This window comes from Camponotus vicinus, unplaced genomic scaffold, assembly GCF_025532165.1.
Source record: "Camponotus vicinus isolate PSW18456_S1 unplaced genomic scaffold, iyCamVici1.0 SCAF_1, whole genome shotgun sequence".
In the NCBI taxonomy this organism is placed as follows: domain Eukaryota; kingdom Metazoa; phylum Arthropoda; class Insecta; order Hymenoptera; family Formicidae; genus Camponotus; species Camponotus vicinus.
The window spans coordinates 36,154,783-36,177,979 of record NW_028141945.1 but is presented as its reverse complement, the minus strand read 5'-3'; the positions used below and the strand labels follow the sequence as shown (position 1 = coordinate 36,177,979).

Below are 23,197 nucleotides of genomic sequence, written 5' to 3'. Positions count from 1 at the left end.
AATTTAGTTTATTCTTTTTGTTGTATTAATAATCGTAATTAATTGTAATGAATATCTATTTTAGATTGCAAATTAACATGTCACAAAAAATGCTATACGAAGGCGTCTTCGGAATGCGGCAAGGACGGTTCATTGCTCGAAACAAACTCCCGTAAGGTATTCGGTGTACCGCTTTACAAATTAGATTGCGGTGATGGCAAGGTACCGCTTGTAGTAGACCGACTGATCACGACTATCGAGATGCATGGTCTGTATACCGAGGGCATATATAGAAAGAGCGGCGTCAGTTCTAAGGTGAGAGAGCTCAAGATGAAAATGGACGAAGGTGATTTGGAGAAGGTAGACTTCGAGAACTATCAAGTGCATGTCTTAGCGGCGGTACTAAAGAGCTTCTTTAGAGACATGCCAGAACCGTTATTGACCTACGAATATTACGATGACTTCTTACACGCGGCGAGCTTGACGGAACCACATGATCGAATCAGCACGCTTTTCGCCATATTGAAAAAATTGCCGAAACCCAATTACGATCTGATGGAACGCTTGATCGTCCATTTGGCGCGAGTGGCGCGACATGAGGTGGACAATAGAATGTCACCGTCGGCTCTAGCTATCGTTTTTGCGCCGTGCATTCTCAGAACGAACAGAACGTTACCCGCGCAAGACTCTCTTCAAGATGTAGGCAGGCAGACGCGTTGCGTCGAGACGATAGTACATGAAAAGTTGAGAGTCGTTAGAGCGACATTGGCGGACATAAATACCCTCGAATCCGCCTGTCACACGGCGACTCATCGACTCTCCAGTCTACGATCGTCTAAAATCTTCAGTCCGGAGGAATTGAACGCGGTCGCTCCAATTGCTGCGGGACGAGCAGGTGCGATGGATCGCGATAGAGATCGAGGAGACGAAGAAGAAGCATTACTCGTCGATCATATACAGGAAATTCAGAAGGAAAAGGCTCTCTTGACATCTACTCTGCCCAGTCTAACGAGAGCCTCTTCGGACGATGATCTCCTCTTATCGGCCACGGATCTGGACGATGGATCTCTCGACGATCTTCTCCCACCTTCTGCTGGTAAGTATTTTTCGATAATTGATTACAATTAAACACTTTGGATAAACGATATTATGCCAATAAAGCTATTTATTTTAGCAAAGATTTATATATAAGAGATTATTTAATCAGTTTCTCTCTGTGAATATGGACTTTTTCGAAAGATTTGTTATTATTAAATGATGAAAAATATTTAAGACATAAGTATAAATATATATAGATAGCTTTATAGGTTTGAGTAAGATCTTTAATTTTTATCAATCACAGACGGACTCGTAAGGAAGAAGCCCGTTCAAAGGCAAAGTTCGGCAGACAATTCGTTTCCGACGATTATCAATATGGACGACGATATGGTAATGGTATGAATAGCGAATAACATCCGCAAATAATGTTAACGTGCATTTTAAATGGCTGTAGTAATTCGACAGATGATGCGAGATGTTGTTTTAGGATGGGGAATCAACGACTTTAAATAATTGCTGGTTCTACTAGCGAATCATTAATGTTTCGAGACTTATTAGTAAATGCAATTATAGATAGCTCTCGTAATTTGTTGATTCCGTAAAAAAAAAAAAAAAGTTTAACTGTACGACTGAAATAACTCCATTTTCTCATCGAAATGTCAATAGAAATGTCTAAAACTTTCATACAATATGTGATAGGAGCACTGCACAAATTTTAATTTCGCCACATAATTTTATTCGCAATGCATTCCTGTCTTCGAAGACTGTCAAAGTATTTAAGCGCAACGTTTCGTTCGTCTATAGATTCTAAAAGAAATGTTATTCAATTTATCGCTTTACACATTTTAAATATAAGAAATGAAAAACACAAAACTTAGAAAGTATTAAGAGGAAATCGCTCTTATATATATTTTAAGAAATTTCCGCTTGTCAAAATGATGAGGGGGTCGTATTGAATTACTCGTTTTACAAATTTACGTTCATAAAAAAATGTAATTTATTGTTGCACCATGTTGCAAATTCTCAGTAAGAAATCTGTTTACGGAGAATTTTTCTAACATATTGTACGTAGATGCGCTATTCCTTTAAAACTATATTCGTTTAGCATTAGTAGATCTGCAACTCGAAAACTATCTCTTCCCAAAGGATCTACTTGTCACGTTCGAGTAGAATTGATAATCGACTGCCTTAAATTCCTGCGAGATGTTTTTATTGTATGTATTTCGTTATATGATGTTTTCCGATGACGATAATCGACTTAAAGCGTTAGGTTTAGACGCAGGAATTTGAGGGACGACCAAGAGAGAGAAAGAGGAAACCAAAACATAGTTTGTACATATATTATGCAATATAACAATTTCGTAATAATCTGTTATTATTGTTAAATTTACGAGAGACGTTTAAAACGCAAGATTATATTTCTATTGTCGATATTTGTTGTAGGGATACATGCACGTTGTATATCGGGTCTCTACCGGTTTTAGTGTTCTTTGGATTGATTTTTACTTAACGTGCTTTTTTCCCCTCACGCTCATATCATTGGGGCGTCTGAAAGTACGTGCGCATAAGTACGCACACATATACATATACACATACATGCATACATTACATACCGGTACTTATGTACATATAGACAAATTCGCGCGCGAGACTAATCAAACTTTTCTGCTCGGAATTTATCGCACCTCTCTCTTCTTTTAATTACTTTTTAATCCATATATATTATTCAGTGCGTTTTAAATTTCAACAATTTCTTTCCACGATTTCGCTTCACTGTCCCCTTCGCCCATTCGTAACCCGTGTACGCGATAACCTGACGATCCGGAAAAGTCGACAAAGGAAAAGGGTGCAGGAGATTTCGATCTCGCGTAATAGAAGTCTCTATCCAATAAGGATAATCAGATTAGGTCCCCACTTACGTACCGCGGACTTAATTGAATTCTCCTGCGAATTAATAGTTACGCTTGATGATGATGCCGGAAAGAGTAGAGGGGGAATTGGTGAATCGAATCTTTCCTTTTATTTTTTTTTTTCTCTGATTACCGAAGAGCTGGCAACTGAGTATAACGATTTTCACTACGAGGGATGGTGAATTTATTATTATTACACGAAAAGTGACCTATATAGATTTTTTATTCGCTATTTCTGATGTATCACGTTACTGGATCATATATGCATCATACTTTCTGTTGCGTCCAATCACCAAAGACTCGTACGCAATTACTTTTTCATTCTTATATTTACGTCAGTTCAATATTTTTTACATCGCGTTATCCGTTTTTTTAATACTGTAAAGCGTCCTATAATTTTAATTGCCTTTGCATATCCATTATGTATATAAATATATGTAAAAGAATGGAATTTATATTTCCATCCTCTCTCGAGTAGATCAATAGGTACGTTTGCGCAGCAGGTGAATATTTTAAGTTTCGTATATCGGCAATCGATGACGAGGTAAAAACTTTCTTTTTCCATTCAATTAAATCCCGTCTCTGAATATTGGACCACGCGCGACTTTTATCCGGATAACTTTTAGGATTAAATCGAATAATTAGAAAAACAAGAGAAAAATCTCGTTTGTACTTTCAGAATTTTTCTTTCTCTCAACTCGTAAAGAGACCCACCTCCGCGTTTACATTCGTTTTAAGAATAATCGACTCGGCGATGATGAATTGTCCAAGCGATTATCGTCACGTCAAATCTTGATGATCGTTTTGGAGGACGGTCTCGAGAAACGGGACGATTTTAAATTGCCTTTTTACAATCGATAAGTTTTACGAGGGGTAAACTATAAAGGTGAATCGTTATAAAATCGTTTTTATTTTACGTCTGTGGATAAGCTGTAGTGTTATGTAAATGTAACGTTACCTTTCTCTCATCTAAAGCCATGACATCGCGATGCACAAGCGTGCACAAATGACTTGAGGCGAAGCGGAATGATCTTTAACGGAAGAATTTCATATATATTTATATATATGCTAGAAAATATATATATATATTTTCGTTACGTCTACCGAATGTGCGAGTTCCAGTGTGTGTCGTCCTCCATATATATTATAATCGCGGGGATGTTATCTGATATATGGTATGTTAAGAGAATCTTTTTTATGCATCCGTTTGTTATTTCGTTGAAATGTTCTGCGACGCATGCGGTTGACTTAAAAATTGATTTCACTCCATTTTGGGCTAGTCCGTTGTTACGACAGTGAGATATTTCGGATTATTGATTTATCTCTCATCTGTCAATATGTGGGTAATAATCTATATTCTTCGACAATTTTAATGGGAAGGGGGGAGGGGGGGGATAAAAGTCGCACAACGGTTATAATAATAGATATTATAAATCGAATTACTCTTCGGCGACAGAACTGGGTTAGTAGACGTAAGGTAAAAAGTGAACTAATTATCGTTGTACGTGTAAAGTATCATCTATACAAACGCATACGCTTCTCTTACTGTGGAAGGTGCTTCGGACGACTCGCTAGCTATGTGTATATTATACGAGGCTAATGCGAGAGAACCGAGCCGAATCGCGACGCTGAGATCGCGAAAGAAGATTTTCCTCTCGAGACGTCCCTTATTAGACGGAGCGGAAATCTCGAACGGCCGTTCGATTAATAAAACTGCAATAAATCCGTGCCTCTCTCCGCAGAGGACGATCGAGGTTTCCACAGCGTGTCTAATTAAAGGTATAATTAATTAAGAGCCTGAATCAAATGTACTCCCCTCCGCGAATCCCCGTTCGAGATTCTCGCGACCGCGGCTATATATCTTGTCTATATAAGGATATAAAGATATGTACATAGATAATCAGTTATAATATCGTAAAGCGCGCAACAACTCTTCATGACAATATCGTTCCGCAAAGAAAGTCGCAATTCCGGATATCTCGCAGCTGCTGCAACGACGATGGGTGATTCTCGTTTTCCTCTCTCCGCTACATGCTTGTCCTCTCTCTTGATCTGCGCTACTTTTGTCGAGTGCTTCGTCGCGCGAATTACATCGTATCGATGAAGCGGCTCGTTTACAATCGACCCGCGTCGATCTCTCGGGAATCGAGATAGCAGCGAGCGCGTATCATCGTCACGAATCACGGGGAACCGAACGAACGAGATCGGTGTTGCTGCACTACTTGGCCGAATTTTTCAAATACGCTTATTACAAATATAGGTAAAAAAAATACGCTCGCTGCTGTGTGTGTACAACACGGGTGTTGTGTGCGTGTGGCTGCGATGCGTGCGTGTCCGATTCCCGTTCACCGACGCGAGAAACCGCGCCGATTCCCCTCCTCGGCGAGATGAGGATATTTTCGCGCTCTGAATCTCGCTCCTACGATCGTTAGTTCTGCAGTCGTGCAGGTTCCTTAACAAAAAAATAATTTAAAAAATCAAAATCAGATAAGAGAGAGACAGTCGGAGAGAAATATACTTTTCGGTAATCATTAAAATATCGCGATATTAATGCTCTTCCCGTTTGTATCTTGGCGTAAATCTAAGAAATGACAATAAGCAGGACGTTTGTCAATCTCTCCCGGATTATGGATATCTTGAATATTTTGTATCGGAAAATATATATTTTTTTCTTGCTTAATAAAAAATATATATTTTTTTGTATATACTTTGTGTTTATAAAAGATTCATTTTATTTCAATGTGCTTATTAAAATATTTTTTATTAATACATTTATTAATATATTAATCATTAATCACACATATACATATACGATATCAAAATTATTAGAGGCACAGCGGCGAGACATTGGACATCCTGCTTGTTATATTTAAATATGTATGTGTAGCACAGTGTACCCAGGAAGGTGTATACTAGCGGCAGTACTCTAATCTTATACGAACGAGTCTTTCTTAGCGGAAATTTCATCGAGCGCATTATTATAATTATTTGTTTATAATCGTTTGTAGATTTTTTAATGTCGGATGCTTTGACACGATTAGATCTCGTATTTTAATTTCCGCTAAGAAAAAATACGACTCGCTCGCAAAATAAAATATACGCACTCCTTTCAAAATAATATGTATACATACCATTTATTTTTCTTCGAGTGTGTATGCGTGAGAGAGATATGTATCGTACCGTGAATAATACATATAAAAAGATATAAATATATACATATATAAATATATATATATATATATACATACAAAATATATATGTGTGCGTGTGTATGTGCGTGTGTTGCATATATGTGTGCGTCTCGTAAGCATCTGCAGAAATGGTCGACGGACATTTCTCGCACGACGACACGCTCAGTCGATGAACGATACGAATGACGTGCACGATGGAGATTACAGACTTTTACTTATACAGCTACGGAACAATTTCGAGAGAGATACACATGGAATGCAAAACGTGTAGAAAGAAATAGAGAGAGAAAGAGAGAGCGAGCGGACTACGTCTTTTGGATCCGTGTTATAATTGAAATAAATTTTTTTTCTCTCCTCTCTCGTTCATTTCCTCGCGACTTTCACCCTGTATCCCTTTCTTCGCTTCTTTTAGTGATTGCAAAGCGCCGTAATTCGAGAATCAGATTTCACGCATAATAAACCGATCGAACTTTCAGCGATCTATCGAAGATAGAGCCAGAATTGGTACCGATTTTCCTGTCCTCGCGCAAGCCCTCGAACTCTCTCCCTCACTCTTTCTCTCTTCCGATCCACCTTCGTTTGCTTTCTTCTTTTTTTCCACGTTCGATCGCGCGTTCGCACCCTAATAACTGAGAATCACCGCGGGCGAGATACCGTGAAATGGTCGAGGGCGGGAAGCAATTCCATGGGAACCCCGATGGGAACGATAGAGGCGGTTTACGAAGCATGACACTTATCTCTTCTTTCATCCCGAAGTATTGATGCGTCGACGTGGACCTATGTCACGCATGATTGTTCGTGATCGTGATTGCGCGTAATTATTCGAAGTTGCTTCAGAATTAATCGATGATATGTACGAGCTTATTCATTCTCGTGTGTCGCTGAAAATAATAAATTCCTCGAGAAGCAAAGGACATTTCTTTTCGCGCTTCCTCCTTCGAATGTCCAACCAGTGAATCCGTACGTATTAAGAGGAAGACATCGCAATTATAAACGACGACAGCGAGATCATAGAATCAATCGTTTTGCAACGAGAAGCTTTATAATCGATCGATTAAGGCAAAGAGGGAAAAAAAAAAGAAAGAAAAGGACGAGCTCTATATCTCCTCGCTTTTTCGTGTGGCGAAGGAAAACGATTGATATCCAGTCCCATGAGGAGACACATCGATCGTCTCCTACTCGAGTAGCGTTCGCACATCAAACCTTATAGACGGAGATTAAGAAAAGCGTCGAGGACGCACTTTCTTCGGAATGCATGCGAATGCGATTGTCGTCAATCACGCGTACTCCTTTCTTTTCTTGTTTGAGTTTGAAGATTTACCGATTTAGTTCGCGAGTCTACTTTAAAACGTTTCACTTGTACGCTTGTCGGTGTGTAAATGTATCTCCAAGTGTGATGTGTAAGATCGTATACTGCTGGCGTGGGAGTGATGGTGAGCAAGGTTACTTTTCCGTGATCGACTGTAATTTTATATAATATTTGTAAGACAAAAATGAAATACTATATATATATATATATATATATATATATATATATATATATATATGTATATGTATATATGTATGTATGTATTGATATATATATACATATATATGTACAGCAGACCTGACAGTAAATAATAAGTATCTATATCTTATATCTCTAAGAGATGTTCTTGTCTTCTTTTCGGACACCTATATTCAATGAATAGATTATCAAAATAAATTAATTACTATAATTCTTATTTTTATCGCACTTTTCTTATCGTCATAATTTTTATTATCAAATGTAATATCGAAGCACTCGTTAATCACACTTAGAGGAACTCTTAAACACCAAACTCATTATTATCAAGCATGCTATATACAAGTTAATATAAATTTCGTATAATCTAATTAGGATTTTCATCAAATAGCAATTGTGAATTGGCAGATAGATTGCCTACTGTGATCGCGATGATACTCATTGCCTAATTAAATGACGTTTGCGCCCGTTCATTCGTGCCTATTGAAATCAGTACCATTCACATAATTGATCGAAGCAATAACTGACATTGAGATATGTCACCTCACGATGCAAAAAAAGATCGGGGCGTGTCACACTTAATTAATTTACATTAATTTAAATAGTTATTGTTAATTTATTAGTTTCCTTTTTTATGAAAATTATGTACATAATTTTTTAGAGATATATAATTATATCATCCATTTCTCAAGTTGAAACAGCAAGGCCAATCAAGTATCCACTGAATTAACTAATGAGTCCTTGAGTCGCCTTTTTTTCCTACAACGTCATTTATCTACCGACGATTCTTCCCGCCCAATTAAGGACACCGTTTCCTCAGATTCCTGAGGGTGGCTTGCGGCTAAGGAATGGAAGAAATTCTGAGCGGGCGGCGCTGGTCCGGAACCAAAATCCCTCGCAACGACGACAGAACGAACGGTAATGTTCCTCGGCCGGTGGACAGAAATGAAATTCGGGTGATTTAGCTGTTCGAATTCACGGACATACGTACACATACATCGGGCAGCGGTAAATCCTCCCGAAAAATGGTCCGCGCCACTTCTTTCTCCCGTACGTGCGCCGCACCCTTTTCATCCCTTCGGTCTTCCCCGACCGACTTCTGCTCGTCCCGTTCGCGTTCGTGAGGCTGATCCCTTTTTATTGGCACAAAGGTTTTTGGGTTTTCCGGCCATTGGTGGTACATCCTCTTTTTCTTCCTTTATAAAGATTTAAACAGCCACCGTTATCAGACGATTAGATGCGTGTCACTTTCGTTTGCGTTTTTCCTCTCTTGAGAAAGTGAATCGCATGTATCTTTTCCTTGCACGCACAAAGAATACGCACAAAATAATCTATGAGAAAAAAAGAAGAGAGAGAGATTGAGAGGAAAAAAATAAAATTCACTAAACATAGACGAAGATTTAGATTCAACCCAATTTGCTAAACGAGTTGCCCGATCCTCTACCGATTAGCTGCGGGGGTGTGCGATGACGCGCCACGTCACGAACAGATCTAAGCGAATTTACCATCTTACAAATTGTACCGCAGCGGACGCGTAAATACAATCGGCTCGACGTAAACGCGATATTGGAAATATCGACAGTCTCTTCGGTGCGATGGCTTCAATGCCGGCGCTTTGGTAATTCAAGTTCGGGAATCGTCTGCCTTTCACTTGTTACGCGAGAGTAATGCAAATTAATGCTAATTACTTTGCCAACTTATTGGGCAATATTACTCGATGCTCCTTTCCGTATCAGGAATAAAATAAAACTGAACAATGTCACTCGGGAACGACGATTATCGAGAGCAGCAGTCCGATCGTTCGAGAATTCGTGGCACGGCCACAATTGTTCTCCCAGGTTCTGCTAATCGAATCGAATTGAATTTTCTTCCTTTCCACGATCCGGGGAAACCCTCGGATTCTTTAGGATATCGCCTCCTGGGAGTCAATAAAAATTAACGATTGATTTGGGAAATTAGAGCTCTCGACATTCTTTGGACGGGAAGAACGACGACTACGCTCAGAGATGCCTCCTGAATAATGGAAGCTATAAGGTTTTGCTAATAATAATCATGGTGCGCTTCTATTTGCGTAAGAACGAGTTTCTCCACGGAAGAATAATAATAAAAGAACGAGAGAGAAAGAAAGAGAGAGAGAAAAAGAGAGCTCTATACTCGAGGGAAGCTTTGATTGACGTCGACTTCATTACGCCTGCAAAATCTGGAATATGGAACGGAAGAGGGTCTAGTATTCTGATTGATCGCAGACCGGAATTTCTACCGGAATTTTGATATTCGTCGAGGAAAATAAGCAAACGAATCATAGTATTTACGAGCAGTACTCGTGACCGTTGTTTACGTAACTAGAATCTCCATCAGATGCTGTTCAGACTTTTCATTCCGCGAGATTTACATCTGACGATGAGACAAATCGAAATGCAGAAAAATCGATTGCTCTCTATATCGTTCTCGGTGCTCCAAATTATTAGGTCGACAAATTTATACGATTATCTAATCGAATGATCGCGCTATTTTATTTCGTAAGACACACGTACAATTTACAGACACACTCGAAAGAGCACGTGGTGATCATTTTGACGTTAGAATACGGCGAGTTCGTACGCGAAACACGTCTGGTCATATAATCGAGCCGTTTCTATGGTATTCTGAGAAACAGGACGAAACAAAGCAGCCAAAGTAAACGCAAGGGGCATCAAAGATTTATTCTCGACAAATATACTTGTCCAGCTGCGCGCATGATTACGTATATATATTATCATCTCTTGAGGTATTTTGCCCGGAATATTTCTATAAAATTTTCAATCGCAAATTTACAGTTATATCGAGGCGCCGCGTAATAAAGAATGGTAGAGGGAATAGTATGGAAACCAAAAGCGAATGACCTCAATGTGAACGGGAACTTTTGACCGGTCGGTTTCCAGGCAAACTTGTTAAAAATTGATCAAAGGTTAGCCATCGCGTTGGTAGCAATCAAATAGTTACTGTCATATGAGGTCTCGCGCGAGATTGAATGTGCTGAAAAAATGCTAGAGCGGCAATCTCTGTGTGTGTATGCGTGTGTGCGAGAAGAATTTTAAAAATTAGTTTTAATTGAATAGTAATTATTATTTAATATTTAACAAAAAAAAAAAAAGATTTAATAATGTCACGCAATATATACGTATGTATATTCAAAAAAAAATTTCGAGTAAACAAATAGAAAAAAATTTGAGAATTATTGGAAAACTATTTAAAATATTTAATTTTATCGCTCTAGTTAAAAAAATCCTGTGATATGGAAATATTTTATCAAAATATTTAAATAATTGAACAAATCAAACAGTAAATCAATAGGTCATAGAAGTTTCTTTTTTTATTCGTAACATATGCTAAAAAAAAAGTCACAGGTCCTTTCATCGGTCGCACGAAAAGAGACAATGGACCGTGAGTAGATGTGGTGAGGGACAGCTCGGTTAAGAAAGATAGCGTGTGTGTATGTGGCGGAATTTTTGGGCAGCAGTCGGCCTCGTTATGCTGGAAAATCTGAAATCGATTGGTGAACCCGGCCCGTGTCGGCGGGGCGTCTGCGCGACGCAGATGTCGACGCAGACGCCGAGGTTGCTTGTCAGGTCGATAGCGCCGAGCTCTGGTTAAACTCCACGAACGAACTTCGCCGATGGTCCGTGAGGAAAAGAGCCCCGGTCCCGTAAGCGAGGTGAGGAAGGGAGGGCGGCGAGACAGAATGAGCAGTTAGAGAGAGGCCGAGGAAGGGTGGAAGAAAGGGGAGGTCCTTGCTCTTGGCTCTGCTCTCTTTTCGTAGGACTTTCTGTCAGCGCTGCGACGACGAATTAATTACGGACGCGCGCGCGAGACGAGCCTTGGGCCAATTCGTGCAAATTCGAAAACTTCGATCCCCTCGAAATCGGGGTCGACCGCGAGTCCCTCGCGCCGCGATATCCGATTATCGAATGTCGGTCTCGTATCAAAGGAAAAAAAAAAGATCCGATTATTTATTTCCTAGGATCCTTCCTGGATGCGCGATGTCGCCGCCGCCGCTGTCGAGGCAGCGCTCCATTTTGTGTCAAGTTACGATGGATTTCGAGAAATAAACCGAAAAGTAGGATGAAAGTTTAGGTCGAGCGGGATCGATCTCGCTTTACGTCTGCATACGGGTCTCTTACGGGAGAGGAATAAAAGTTACGCTGCATCCAAATGTTATAGAAGCCTATGCGTTTTGTTGAGAGATAAATCTTTTATAGCGTGCGGAAAATATCAGTATATAATTTATAACGCGTTTTTTTATTTTAACAAAACAGAGAACATTCGCGTATTCACATTTAAATAATGTACACGGCGGAAAATTTTTAATTTAAGATTATTGCATACCTTCTCTTTTTATACTGCGGGAAATTCATGAATTTGCTGCGCAGCAAATTTTATATATACATAATTATTGCTGAACTCATATACACACATAGTAATGATTTAATATATTATAGCACTTATAGTATACGTGCACGAAATATCAATATTTGAAAACAAAAATAATTTGATCACATTTCTCTCTACTGCTTTTTCGATAACAGATGATCGTATTAACCAAGTGCAAACAAACAGGAGTATCTCATTATGATATTACAAATATGTATAATAGTCCAAATAAAATTGAAGTATTTCCAAGTACAACAAATTTCATTTAACTTTGTTAATTAGAATCCGTGACTTGCATGTTGCTACAATAACACACAAGACTAGAATAAGAATATTCAGCTAAGTTAGCGTAAAATATTATATTAAAATAAAACTGAATGAGGCACAATCTGTAACTTGATAAAATAAAGTTTACCGGAACATCCTAATTTAAATGAAATTTATATAAAAATATGAACACAAGCAAAAAGGAGGAATTTACCAAATATGCGCGACCGCAAAGCTTCTTTAAGTCTTATCTCTAGATCTTCAAAGAATCTTAGAAAACGACTTCAGGTTCACTTCGTTTCGATTCTCGCAAAGAAATCGATGTCGAGTTTGAACAGGCGCTGTCATGGTAAAATGAGGTGGTAAAAGGAATCAGGGTCTTGCCTGAGACTACCCAGTACACTTGGTTCGACGCCTCAGAAGAGTTCCGAAATCCGTGAAACCTCTGCTCGATAACACCATAAATCTCAACGAGGGAGCACGAGCGATGCTTTCCTTCGCGCACACGGTAGGGCTTTACCTTAAGCTGGGATCGATCGAGCGCAGTGACAAACGTCGCTAAATAAATTCGTCCCCTGGACGGGTGGAGCGATCCTCGTGGCTGCCAAATTATTTTAACGTATCGGCAACGTTGAAGGTGCTCAACGACCGTTAAGAGTTCCTCCTCTCATGGATATTTCACTCCAACCGAAAGAGTTGGCGTCTGTACAAAAGTATCTTTTAGATGCAGTTTATGCGATAAAATAATTGCGTCGAATAATATTATAAATACAGAATAATATATACGAAGTATAAAATAGAGAGGGAAAATTATTCTGTCTAGAACAACCATCTCTCGAATGCAATCTCAAACCGAATACATAATTAAGACGGTGTAATAATCGCAAAGTATTAAAATTAGGATACGGTGCAGAAGAGAAAAGAGACAAGACGAAACTTAATTCCTAGATACAATACAAGCAGAAATCAAATCATCCAAAGTAAAACTCAAAGAAGATATTGCGAGAAGCAATATATGTTAAAGGCGGATGAAAGCTACAAAGTATATTTCTGCTCCTCGCTTTTCAAAAGACGCTGAAGAACTTTCAAAAAGCACCGATTGAGATAAGTACGATGATTAACTATATATATATATATATGCAAAAATGACTATACTCGTCTATGACGGCGTAATTCACAAGCCGCGCTCGTTACATTCGGCTCGTTGAATAGCCGAGTCGCCGAATCTAAGGAACACGTTTTCCCTTTTTCGAAAATTGCGTAAGTTTTGCGCGACAACGAGTTTTAACCTTAATAGAGAGGTAGGTCCAACGGGGGTTGCGCCTCGTCGTCGAAACGAGGTCGTCGCGCTTAATGTCGAGCTTAAGAATTTCCCCGTGAAAGAGTTCTCGCCAACTAAAGTCAATTCCATTCCATAGCCGGCTTTCGCCCTGACAGCTGTCGAAGACAAGATGCCTACGTACACAGACCGTGTGCACCATATGTGCGGTAATATCATTTCGATCAGACGTGATTCACCTCTGTCACGTCGCCCTTTATCGCGCGTTATAGTTGGCTGTGACGTTTAGGCGTCACATTTTCCGAAAGATATGTACTACACCCCCTTAGCTCGCCCTCTCCTTCTTTCCCTCATCTCCTTTATACATCGAAATCATTTCACGTATAATTGATATTCCCGCGATATATGATATCATACAACGTAAGATCGATACTGTCGAGATCGCAACCTATTCGTCTGATAATGTAATTTCGTCTCAAGTATAAATATCGATTCAACGCGGAGATTCGAAAGCGAATGTCTTATTCCCTCTGTCGTTGCCAAACGTCGTCTTCGGGGACCCTTGTTCGCATAATATTCGCAAATTGCTGGTACTGCAATTTCTCCCACCTGGCTACAGCGTTCTTCTTCGGTTTATGGCCGGCACTTCGGAAAATATACTGCCATTCTCGTTAAAACTTTCTCGCGGATCGAAGACGGCGGCGTAGCGTAACATAATAAGACGCTCTCTCGGAACAATAGAGATTCCCGTCACGACAATGACGAAAAATGTAATCTCGATTCAAGTTCAATGCAATCGCGAACGTCGATCTAAAATATAGTTCGTAATTTCGTACATTTTCAAAGAAGACGCGGATATTTTTCGCGTCCGAAATCTTGAAAGTCACCCATCCGAAAGGAAAAAAATACATATGTGTTTTAACTCATTGTTCCCATCATTTATTTTAGAAAAAGAAGATTGCCTCCGAAACGTGCTACAATTGATCGCGATGTTGTAGTCTAGATCTATGAAGCGATAGAGAGAAAAACGCACGTCACGTATAGATAATCGTGTAATAAACTATAACATCCATATCCCATCATCCATCGCCACGAGATGCACCGTGAGAACGAGCCACTCAAGATCCGATGAAGCGATCTAACGAAGAGAAACATTTCGTCGAAGTTCGATATCTACAACTGCGAAATAATATTTAACCATCCGCGCGTTTCCCGTAGCGGAACGAAAACGCAAAGTTACTGGCGGAAGTTCGTAAACAAAAACACGTTATCTTGCGGCACACGCGCGCGTACGAAGTTACGCCGCTTAAAAAAAAAAAAAAGGAGGAAAAAATAGCGGAGAGGAACTCGTCCGCGAACTCTGTCATAACGTAAGAGTGGATGCGTATGCGGGAAATTATTAAAACTTTGCTGAGTACGCTGTGCGAGAGAGGGAGGGCAGGGTGGAACTCCCTGGCCGCGCTCTTAAAAACGTCCATACTGCCATTGTGCTCGGTCATTCGACGAGGGCTCGGCCAAACGGGAGCAAACGCGGTTATTAAATAACAAACGCGATGAGTGACTAGGTACATACTACGTGAAAAGCTCTTTCCATCGGTCGGGAATCCTTTTTGTCGAGACAGACGACGATAAAATAACAAATGCAAGATTCAAAAACAAGATTTCAAAGCTATCGAAAGAGAAGCTTAAAGAGAATTAGAAAGAGTACGCTACTTCTCTCGATCGTCGATTTTCCCTCTTTCTCCTCTCCCTCGTTCTTGTATCATTTTTGCTACGTTAAAACGAAAACGCGCACTTGGTCTCGCGATGCAATAATACCATTACGGTGGTATCTCGCGGAAACGATATCTCGCCGCGGAATTAACGTCATAAATAATGTTAATTAATAGTTCCATCTCCCTCCGATACGGCGGAACGAATTAAATAATGATCGTTGACCGCGCGCCCGCGGCGCGATCTCCCTTTCTCTCTCCTCTCTTGGTCCCGTTTACGTCCATCCGATAATTCCCCTCTCTCATCGCGGCCGACACTTTCGCAATATTTTCCCACTTCCGCTGTTCTACTTTACACGATCGCTCCCTTCTCTCCCCTTTGTCCCGCAAAAACACATTCGCATTTGTCATCTCTATCGTGGCCGATCCAATGATAAGCCTAGGTCCGTCAACGACGAGAGACGTGGAGTAACTTGATGCGTTGCGTTTTTTTGCACACAAATGCAATACCGTTTCCATAAATTCATTAATTATAATTAATTAAAAGACAAAGCTACGGCTTTTCAAATATGTCCGAATATTAATGCGAATGACACACTGTATACACGTTACAGCGAACAACAAAACAATTGTCAAGATACCTTATTATGCATTTAGCTTTAAATTATATTCTGTGAAATAATATAATTGAAAATAATCAACTTATCAAAATCAAATCCTTTTTTTCCCGCAATCGATGGGGTGTCGTCTCGTTACGTTTCGTAACTTTCGCGGGTGGTTGTGCGCGTAAGAAAGGGCAGGTGAAATTCGCGGAAAATTTCTCCTCGAAAATTACCGGATAACCAGCGTGACCGCACGCGGGTCGCAATCAAGATCGCCGCCGCACGAAGAAGGCACAAAAAGGCGATAGGGAGAATCCGAGAGAGGAGAGAATCCGGTTGAAACGGTTTCTGTATCGGTCGTCTCTCTCTCTCACCACCCTGTCCGCACACCATCCCTCAGTTTCCTTTCCGTTAGCCTTCCGACCCTCGTAGATGCCCGACGTGTGTTCGTGCGGTCTGTCCGGCTTGTTTACGACGTGGGCATCGAAGCGAACTTTGCCCCAGGGCGAGGGGGGGTGGAGGCGGGAGGGGGTGCGGGAAATCCGATATAACTCCGGCCAATGCAAGCTCGCCGTTACGTTTTCCCAACGTGTACAGGAGAGAACGGAGAGCTCGCAGCAGTTGCGTCGTGCGACTGCGAGGCAACCAACGGCACCGTCAAGTCGGTCCCGGGAAGCTAACTTTCTTCTCGTTCTCCGTGTTACCTGCGGGCCACCTCTCGCAATTTATGTGTGTATGTGTGTGCGTGAGAGTGTACGTGTGCATGTGCGCTCGCATTCTTCATGGTTGTAACGCCGACGCGACGCAACGCAATGCGAACGCGACTAAGGAACTCAATTTAATGATAATCTCATTCGCGATGCAAACTTGCTCGAGTTGCGCTATCGCGCGCGGATCACGCCAATTGCGTCGTTTCGCGCGCGACTGCACGCGACATGCATATCTGCCGACGCCGACGTCTCTGTCGAGTGCGCACATGTAATTTAAAATGGCTAAGAAAATACTAGAATCTCTAACAGAGATATCTTATTTTAATTGTATTTTTTTTCTCAAGTATAAGAAAATATTTCTCAATTAAATCCCCGGGGAAATATAATTTGCGCGCGAGATTTTTCCCGGCGGTCGTTCAATTAGTTCGCTCTGGATTCCAACGGGTCGATCTTCCTCGATCAAATTGTTTCGGCGAGGTGTGACGTAAATGGAATGCATACTCGCGTTAGCTCGAATGCGCTAAATGTTCAATCACTCATGGGGGTAGCTATCGATATTAATATAATATTCGCGTCGTCGTCGACTTGGCGCTATTCAGGACGATTACTGCCATTAGCGCTATTCCGCGAATACCGAGGATTAACATTGAAGATCGGAACGAAAGATCTCTCTCTGGTCGTAGGATCATCCCTTTCCGAGAGAGCAAATTCCCAGGAAAATTTAATATTGAATCTCGCATGGCGTGCGCAAATCTGCACGATAGATACTCGGAAATTTCGAGTCGGCCATATGTATATATGCGAATAATCGCGCACGGTCCAAATTTGTCATGTTTATCGATTTATTCGCGTCTTTGCGTACACAAAATTAAGCGAGCGGGTATAATGCTCGTCATTCTAAACGGCGGAAAATGACATGGCAATTTATTAACGTTTGAAAATATACATATATGTATTTTCGACGTGTCATTATCTCCGATTGTGCAAACGAGTGAATTGTATCATCGGTCTCTTTGTTAAAGATTCTCGTATAATAATTACGGTAAATTGGCTGCTCAATTGTGTGTCAATACTTATCCGTGATAGCTATTTCATTTCATGTCATTACATCGGCGCCGATGCAGCGGTATAAATAGGTACCGTTAATTTATTCGAGTTAATTTCTCGACATGCATAACAAATTGACCTATATGAGCCGGGATGCATATTCAATAATACGTTTCAATACAAATATACGCACGATGTGTGTGTGTGACCGACGGAGATGTGCTCTTTCAATTATTCTTTCGCGGCTAAAACTCATTATGCGCAATAAACTTACGTCTCTGCGCATCGTATGCACTATATAGATTATGTGTATTGTAGCTGGAGCTAAATATTTCCATTTCTTAAACTAAAATAGCTAATATAAATACGTATCCCGGAAAACTATTCTCTTTTTCGTAAGCTCTCTTGCACTCTGTCCCGAAACAATTTTCAGTGGAAAAAGCCGTCGTGCAAAAGCCGAAACTGCATACAAATACAACTCTCCCCCTTTCTCTCTCTTTCTCTCTCTCTTTGTGGAGTATGTTTTTGAACCGCAACTATTTCGGCGAACTTGTTTTATTCTTTTTATGGGGTGAGGAAGAGGGGCTAGTACTTTATTCCGCCCGGAAGCTTTTCAAAACCAACCGAGACTCGCCTCTTTCCCCCGTGTGTCTCTCTCTTTCCCTCTGTGAAAAGATCTCTCTGATAACGATAATACCCGGAACAATAGAGTCCATTTGCCGAAGAGAGCCGAAGCTTCTACTGCAATGGCGTCGTCGTATCGTTCGCGAGGCCACCATAGACAGAAGGACAGAGAGCAAGAGAGAAGGAAAGAGAGAGAACAATCGTTCCAATATCGTTTGCTCGGAGGAAATCAGCGCGAATAATCGCCGTCGAAGAATTTCGCGAGAGTCCCCTCTCCTTCCTCCGTTCTTTCCTCCCCCTGGTGAGTGAGATTGCACTACGAGATGAACGTACGTGCTTGCAGGTACCTCGCAGTTAGCTATATAGCCGTAGCGAGGTACGAGTAACGTAGTCCGAGAGTACGATAAATATCGTCCTCTGGAAGCAGCGAGACGTTCAACGTCCAAGCGCCCCGTTACTGCACATCTGGCGCTGTCGCCATGAATATAACCCCGTGCCGGAGCCGACTCCACCCCCGGGCTCTTTCCTTCGCCTACCGCCAAACTCCACCGTCTCCCGTTACCCTTTACTCACCACATCTTTGACTTCTCTCTCTCTCACACACACACACTCTCTTTTTCTCTTCCTCTCCCTCTTACTCTCTCCTATCCACGTCGTTCCCGTTTCTAGAACTAGAAAGTTTCATCCTGTTTTGCACCAGGGTGAAAGGAGGCGAGAGAAGAAGAAGAACCCGCTAGATCGTCGCCGGAGATGGCTGTGTCGCATGGTTGCTTTGGCGTCTTCGTGTGTAGAAATAGGTAGAGATAGCTAGACGTGGAAGATGGTGTAGATAATCGTTAGATCTGCGCGCGGAATTTCGTCTCCCCGCGAGTTCGAACCCGCCAAGTTCCAGGTCCTTTTCGTGTGCGCGAATCGGGGCGGAAGAGTCGACAGGATGTGATCGAGGAGGATAAGGAAAGTGAGCGAAATAACGGATGCCGTATTTCGGAATCAATTTACCCACGTTCCCCAGGAGAGTCACCAGTATCCGGAGATACCTTTGTTCTCCGACGTTTTTCGCGAGAGCCGCGAGGGGGTTGCCAGGCCTCTCGCGATATCGGGATTCTCGGTTATATCGTACTCAATAGGCTATCCAAGGATAGGTTTCGAAGTTTTAATATCCGGTCTCCTCCGAAAGATATAGAAATATTCTTCGCCTCGAAGATGAAATAGTGCTCGAGTATCCCTTTAATATATCATCTCGCATCATTTATCTTTTTTTCACAGTTGAATGAAGTGTTACAGATAGTGCTTATCTCTCGCGCGTAAGGGGAGAAGATAATTTTATGCTCGGGTAAGATTTATTTTCCCAGGGAAAAAATTATCACATCCGTTGTAAGTTTATGTACGCAGTGAAAGGCAGTCGAAAAGCAGCCTCTAAACGTCACGTCCTGCTCCATGGAGCGGGCTATTCGTCTTGTCGGCGTTCTTTTACTCGCCGAATTTCGCCGCCTTCTGACGCCCGCGCCTGCTTGCCTGCCCCGTTTTTAATCTTTCACGTTCACCTAACACGCGGCGAATATCTGCATGCTTGAATTCGCACGAGGGGATTCTCGGGAGAAGAGGAGGAGAGGCGTTTCTTTCCGCTATATAACGTCGCGACGATATAAAATCGCGCTGTCTCGGCGAAACATTTATATCGTCACGTTTGCCGCCCGCGTGAACGATCTCGAATTTTTACGATTTTTAAGATTCGCCCCGCCGTATTTCGGAAGCGCGGAAGATCATTGCATCGTTTATTCGTCTCGTCTCGATATTTATAACGTTACATTCTTCTCCGCGCGTCGTCGGCTCGTTTATTAATTTCCAATAGCGATTCTGTCGTGGACGTTTAAAGCGAGCCGACAAACTACGCTCTTCATCCCCGAGTTCGTCCGCAATCTTCCCCGTGCTGGACTGTTCTAGCTGCCGGCAAGGCAAGCAGCCAACTAGTCAGCGGACGTGTCAGCTTGCATAGTTCCTTTCCGCTGGACGAAACGCGAGGGATGACAGATCTGGTTAAAGCCACAAACTAATTACGACCTGGGGCGCCGTTGAGAATAGACGCACCGGTGGTCGCACGAGCTACGAACAGAGAAGCAGCCCGAAGGGGGTAAACGACGGCCGAGCTGGCGGTTCGGTATCATCGGTATATCTAAAGTACACCGAGAACTTCCACTTCATCTTACGCCTCAAAATGACTCGAGTCTATTTTTCATATTATTAAGAAAAAATTGCAACAGATTCATTTACACGAGATCGTATTATTGCGACTTTTTACGATGTAGGTCGCTTTCGCATGTTGATGATCAGCAAGATGTTTGATAAATAACGAGCGTCTATCTCGGATAAGAGCTATGCATGTATCTAATCCACCGAAACGCTATACCTACGTCATAGTTGCTGCTGTTGCTGCTGCTGATGTCTGACTCGAGTGATGTGCGCTGACGCAATTAAATCCTTGAGCGCCTAACTAGCCGTCTCATTGTCGGAGTCTACGCTTAATTAAGCTATATGCATGTAACGAGATAATTAGCAGGGTAATTTGAAATATACGAAAATTTCGATACGCGTCATGATCGGGATAGAGGACGTCAGAGAAGAATTAAGTAGCTCTGTTGTATACAAATATTGTTTCCGGTATACAACTGACGGCGTCGGATACATCGGTGGATGTGAAAGCAAAGCGATATCATCCACGCGCATCCGGTTTCGATATTCAATTTAAACGTATAATGTTATCTCTCATGGTTACACAAATTACACTCTATTTATCTATAAAGGTTAATTTGGCCTTTCGAGATAAATATTTACAGAGTTAGTAAATTTGAATAAATAATTGATTAATATTACGTTGTTTCTCCCGAGTCTATTTATCTATTCGTGTACATACATGTGTGAAAATTTTATATATTCCAATAATAAAATATTAAAGATGAAAAGACTCTTCCTGATGTATAGATTAAAAAAGCGTTAATTACCCGCAATCATGTCCATCCACGTGCGCAGAAATATCGTAGAAATGACTTAATACAAAAAAATCATTATCTTTTTGTGTCGTTCGAAATTATCACGGAGACTTTCGTAAACACGAATTCACAAAGCATGCACGTGCACTTCATTTATAATAATTATAATGAATAAATAATACAGATCATCCGCGTCCCTCTATAACAATTCACATATGAATCACGGCATTAGGAAATAACGAAGGCACGTGACCACACACACGTGACATACACACAATAATATCGCATCATGTATAATAAAATGAGATATGGATGAGGCTAAGAAAGGATGCGGAAATGATGAAGGACATGAGGGGAGCAAAACCGTTGTACGAATAATTGCCCTGGAACAAGGAGTAATCAAGGTTGTCGGATTGCGTCACGACTGACCGGTTAGCCCAATTTCTGCCGAAAGGATCGATGTCGGACGACAACGCCGATAACGTGATTCGTAGTTGCCATATATATTGTTTGCAAAGAGTTTTCAGCAGCACTCGTTCTTCGATTTTCGTGGGATTTAACAGATATTCGTGGAGCGAGAGAGAATAATTTTGATGTACCTCTTTATTTCCGCTCACGTTTTTCAAGCTTACAAAGGGATCGGAACTACCTTTCGAAGTTGTAAAATGTTAATTTAAATATGTAGGTGGGCAAGAGCGATTTGCTGAAAATCCATAAATAAGAAAGTTTTAATACCACTTTAGTAGTCTCGTGGAGAGCGTGCGCCGTATAAGATGTTCAGCAATTTATGGATAACGGCGCTGTACTTCGTCTTTAACGATACTTCTGACGTGAGTTTTTCATCGGACCGGCTTTCGCTTATAAAATAACGCGAGAGAGCGCGGTTAATCGATATATTAATTTCTGACGCTTCCGGCGAATTTTGTACGTTGCCGGTCTTTGTCGGTTCAAGAATTTTCACAAGTTAAATGTAAACACGTCGACGTGTACTGGCGCCGGGCTAACATTATTTGCATATAGCGGGCGGTATAAATTGACAATAAAAATCAGGGATGATCGGGTCGGCGCAGTAAAATATGTCATAGTGCTTTAATAAATATCACGTGATAGCTCGCCAGCCTTATGGCCCGTGCGCTACGAAATGGTGGCAATAATCCACCCTCGTTCGGATAAGAATCGGCAGTTTCCCGGAAGGAGAGAATTCTAGGAGTTCTGGAAGTCGTGTCGATACAAGAGGTAAGAATGAAATAGCCGGGCGAGGTTTATTGTGTGTGTATGTGTATGTGTATTCATGGCCAGACTAGTCACATAATTTTTTCAAACATAATTCAGGCAAAATTATAGGGACCAGGATGTATATTGCGATAAGCCGATAAAAGCTTATCGTCGAAGGGTCTAAAAATATAAGGTAACTATACAATAATTATACAATATTTATAACTATACAATATAATTATACAATATTTATAACTATACAACAACTATATAATAATTAGCGGCTACACGGAGAAAATTTTACATTAATATGTAATACAATTTTATATCACATTTTACTATTTTTTGTATGATCGGTGGACCATCATGACTTTATAGAATAAATTACAGTGCAACATAATAAAATTTTAAACTAACACTTACATAACATGTTTCATTATTTGCCATAGTAAAAATTCGTAGGTGCTAAATTGTAATCTTTATTATGTATTATTGTAAAACATTATAATACTAAATCTCAACTTCGATAAATGTATTTTTTATTCTTTCTTTTATTACTTTTTTCCGGATTCTTCTTTTTTGCTTTTCTTATTAATTTTACTTATAATTAATAATATTTCATTCATTATTGAACGGACACAATAAATAATATACAATTTTATTTAATCTAATAAAAATTTATCAAAAACAGATACAAAATGTATCTGTAAGTATTTATAATT

The 23,197-nt window shown here is 40.7% G+C and overlaps 1 protein-coding gene across 12 annotated transcripts in view; it reads left to right on the top strand.

Moving 5' to 3' along the window:
- LOC145964376 (unconventional myosin-IXb) overlaps window positions 1-23,197 on the top strand; it is a 39,364-nt gene that overhangs the window by 11,529 nt on the left and 4,638 nt on the right. For 8 of the 12 annotated variants that reach the window (XM_083087086.1, XM_083087062.1, XM_083087055.1 and 5 more), the window contains 2 exons: window positions 65-1,075; window positions 1,322-1,407. In XM_083087086.1, coding sequence (XP_082943212.1) covers window positions 65-1,075; window positions 1,322-1,407 — 1,097 coding nt within the window. Of the gene's footprint in view, window positions 1-64; window positions 1,076-1,321; window positions 6,476-8,314; window positions 8,541-14,526; window positions 15,949-20,217; window positions 21,179-23,197 lie in introns of those variants that run through there. The other 4 variants (XM_083087128.1, XM_083087112.1, XM_083087121.1 and 1 more) reach the window with 4 other exon arrangements.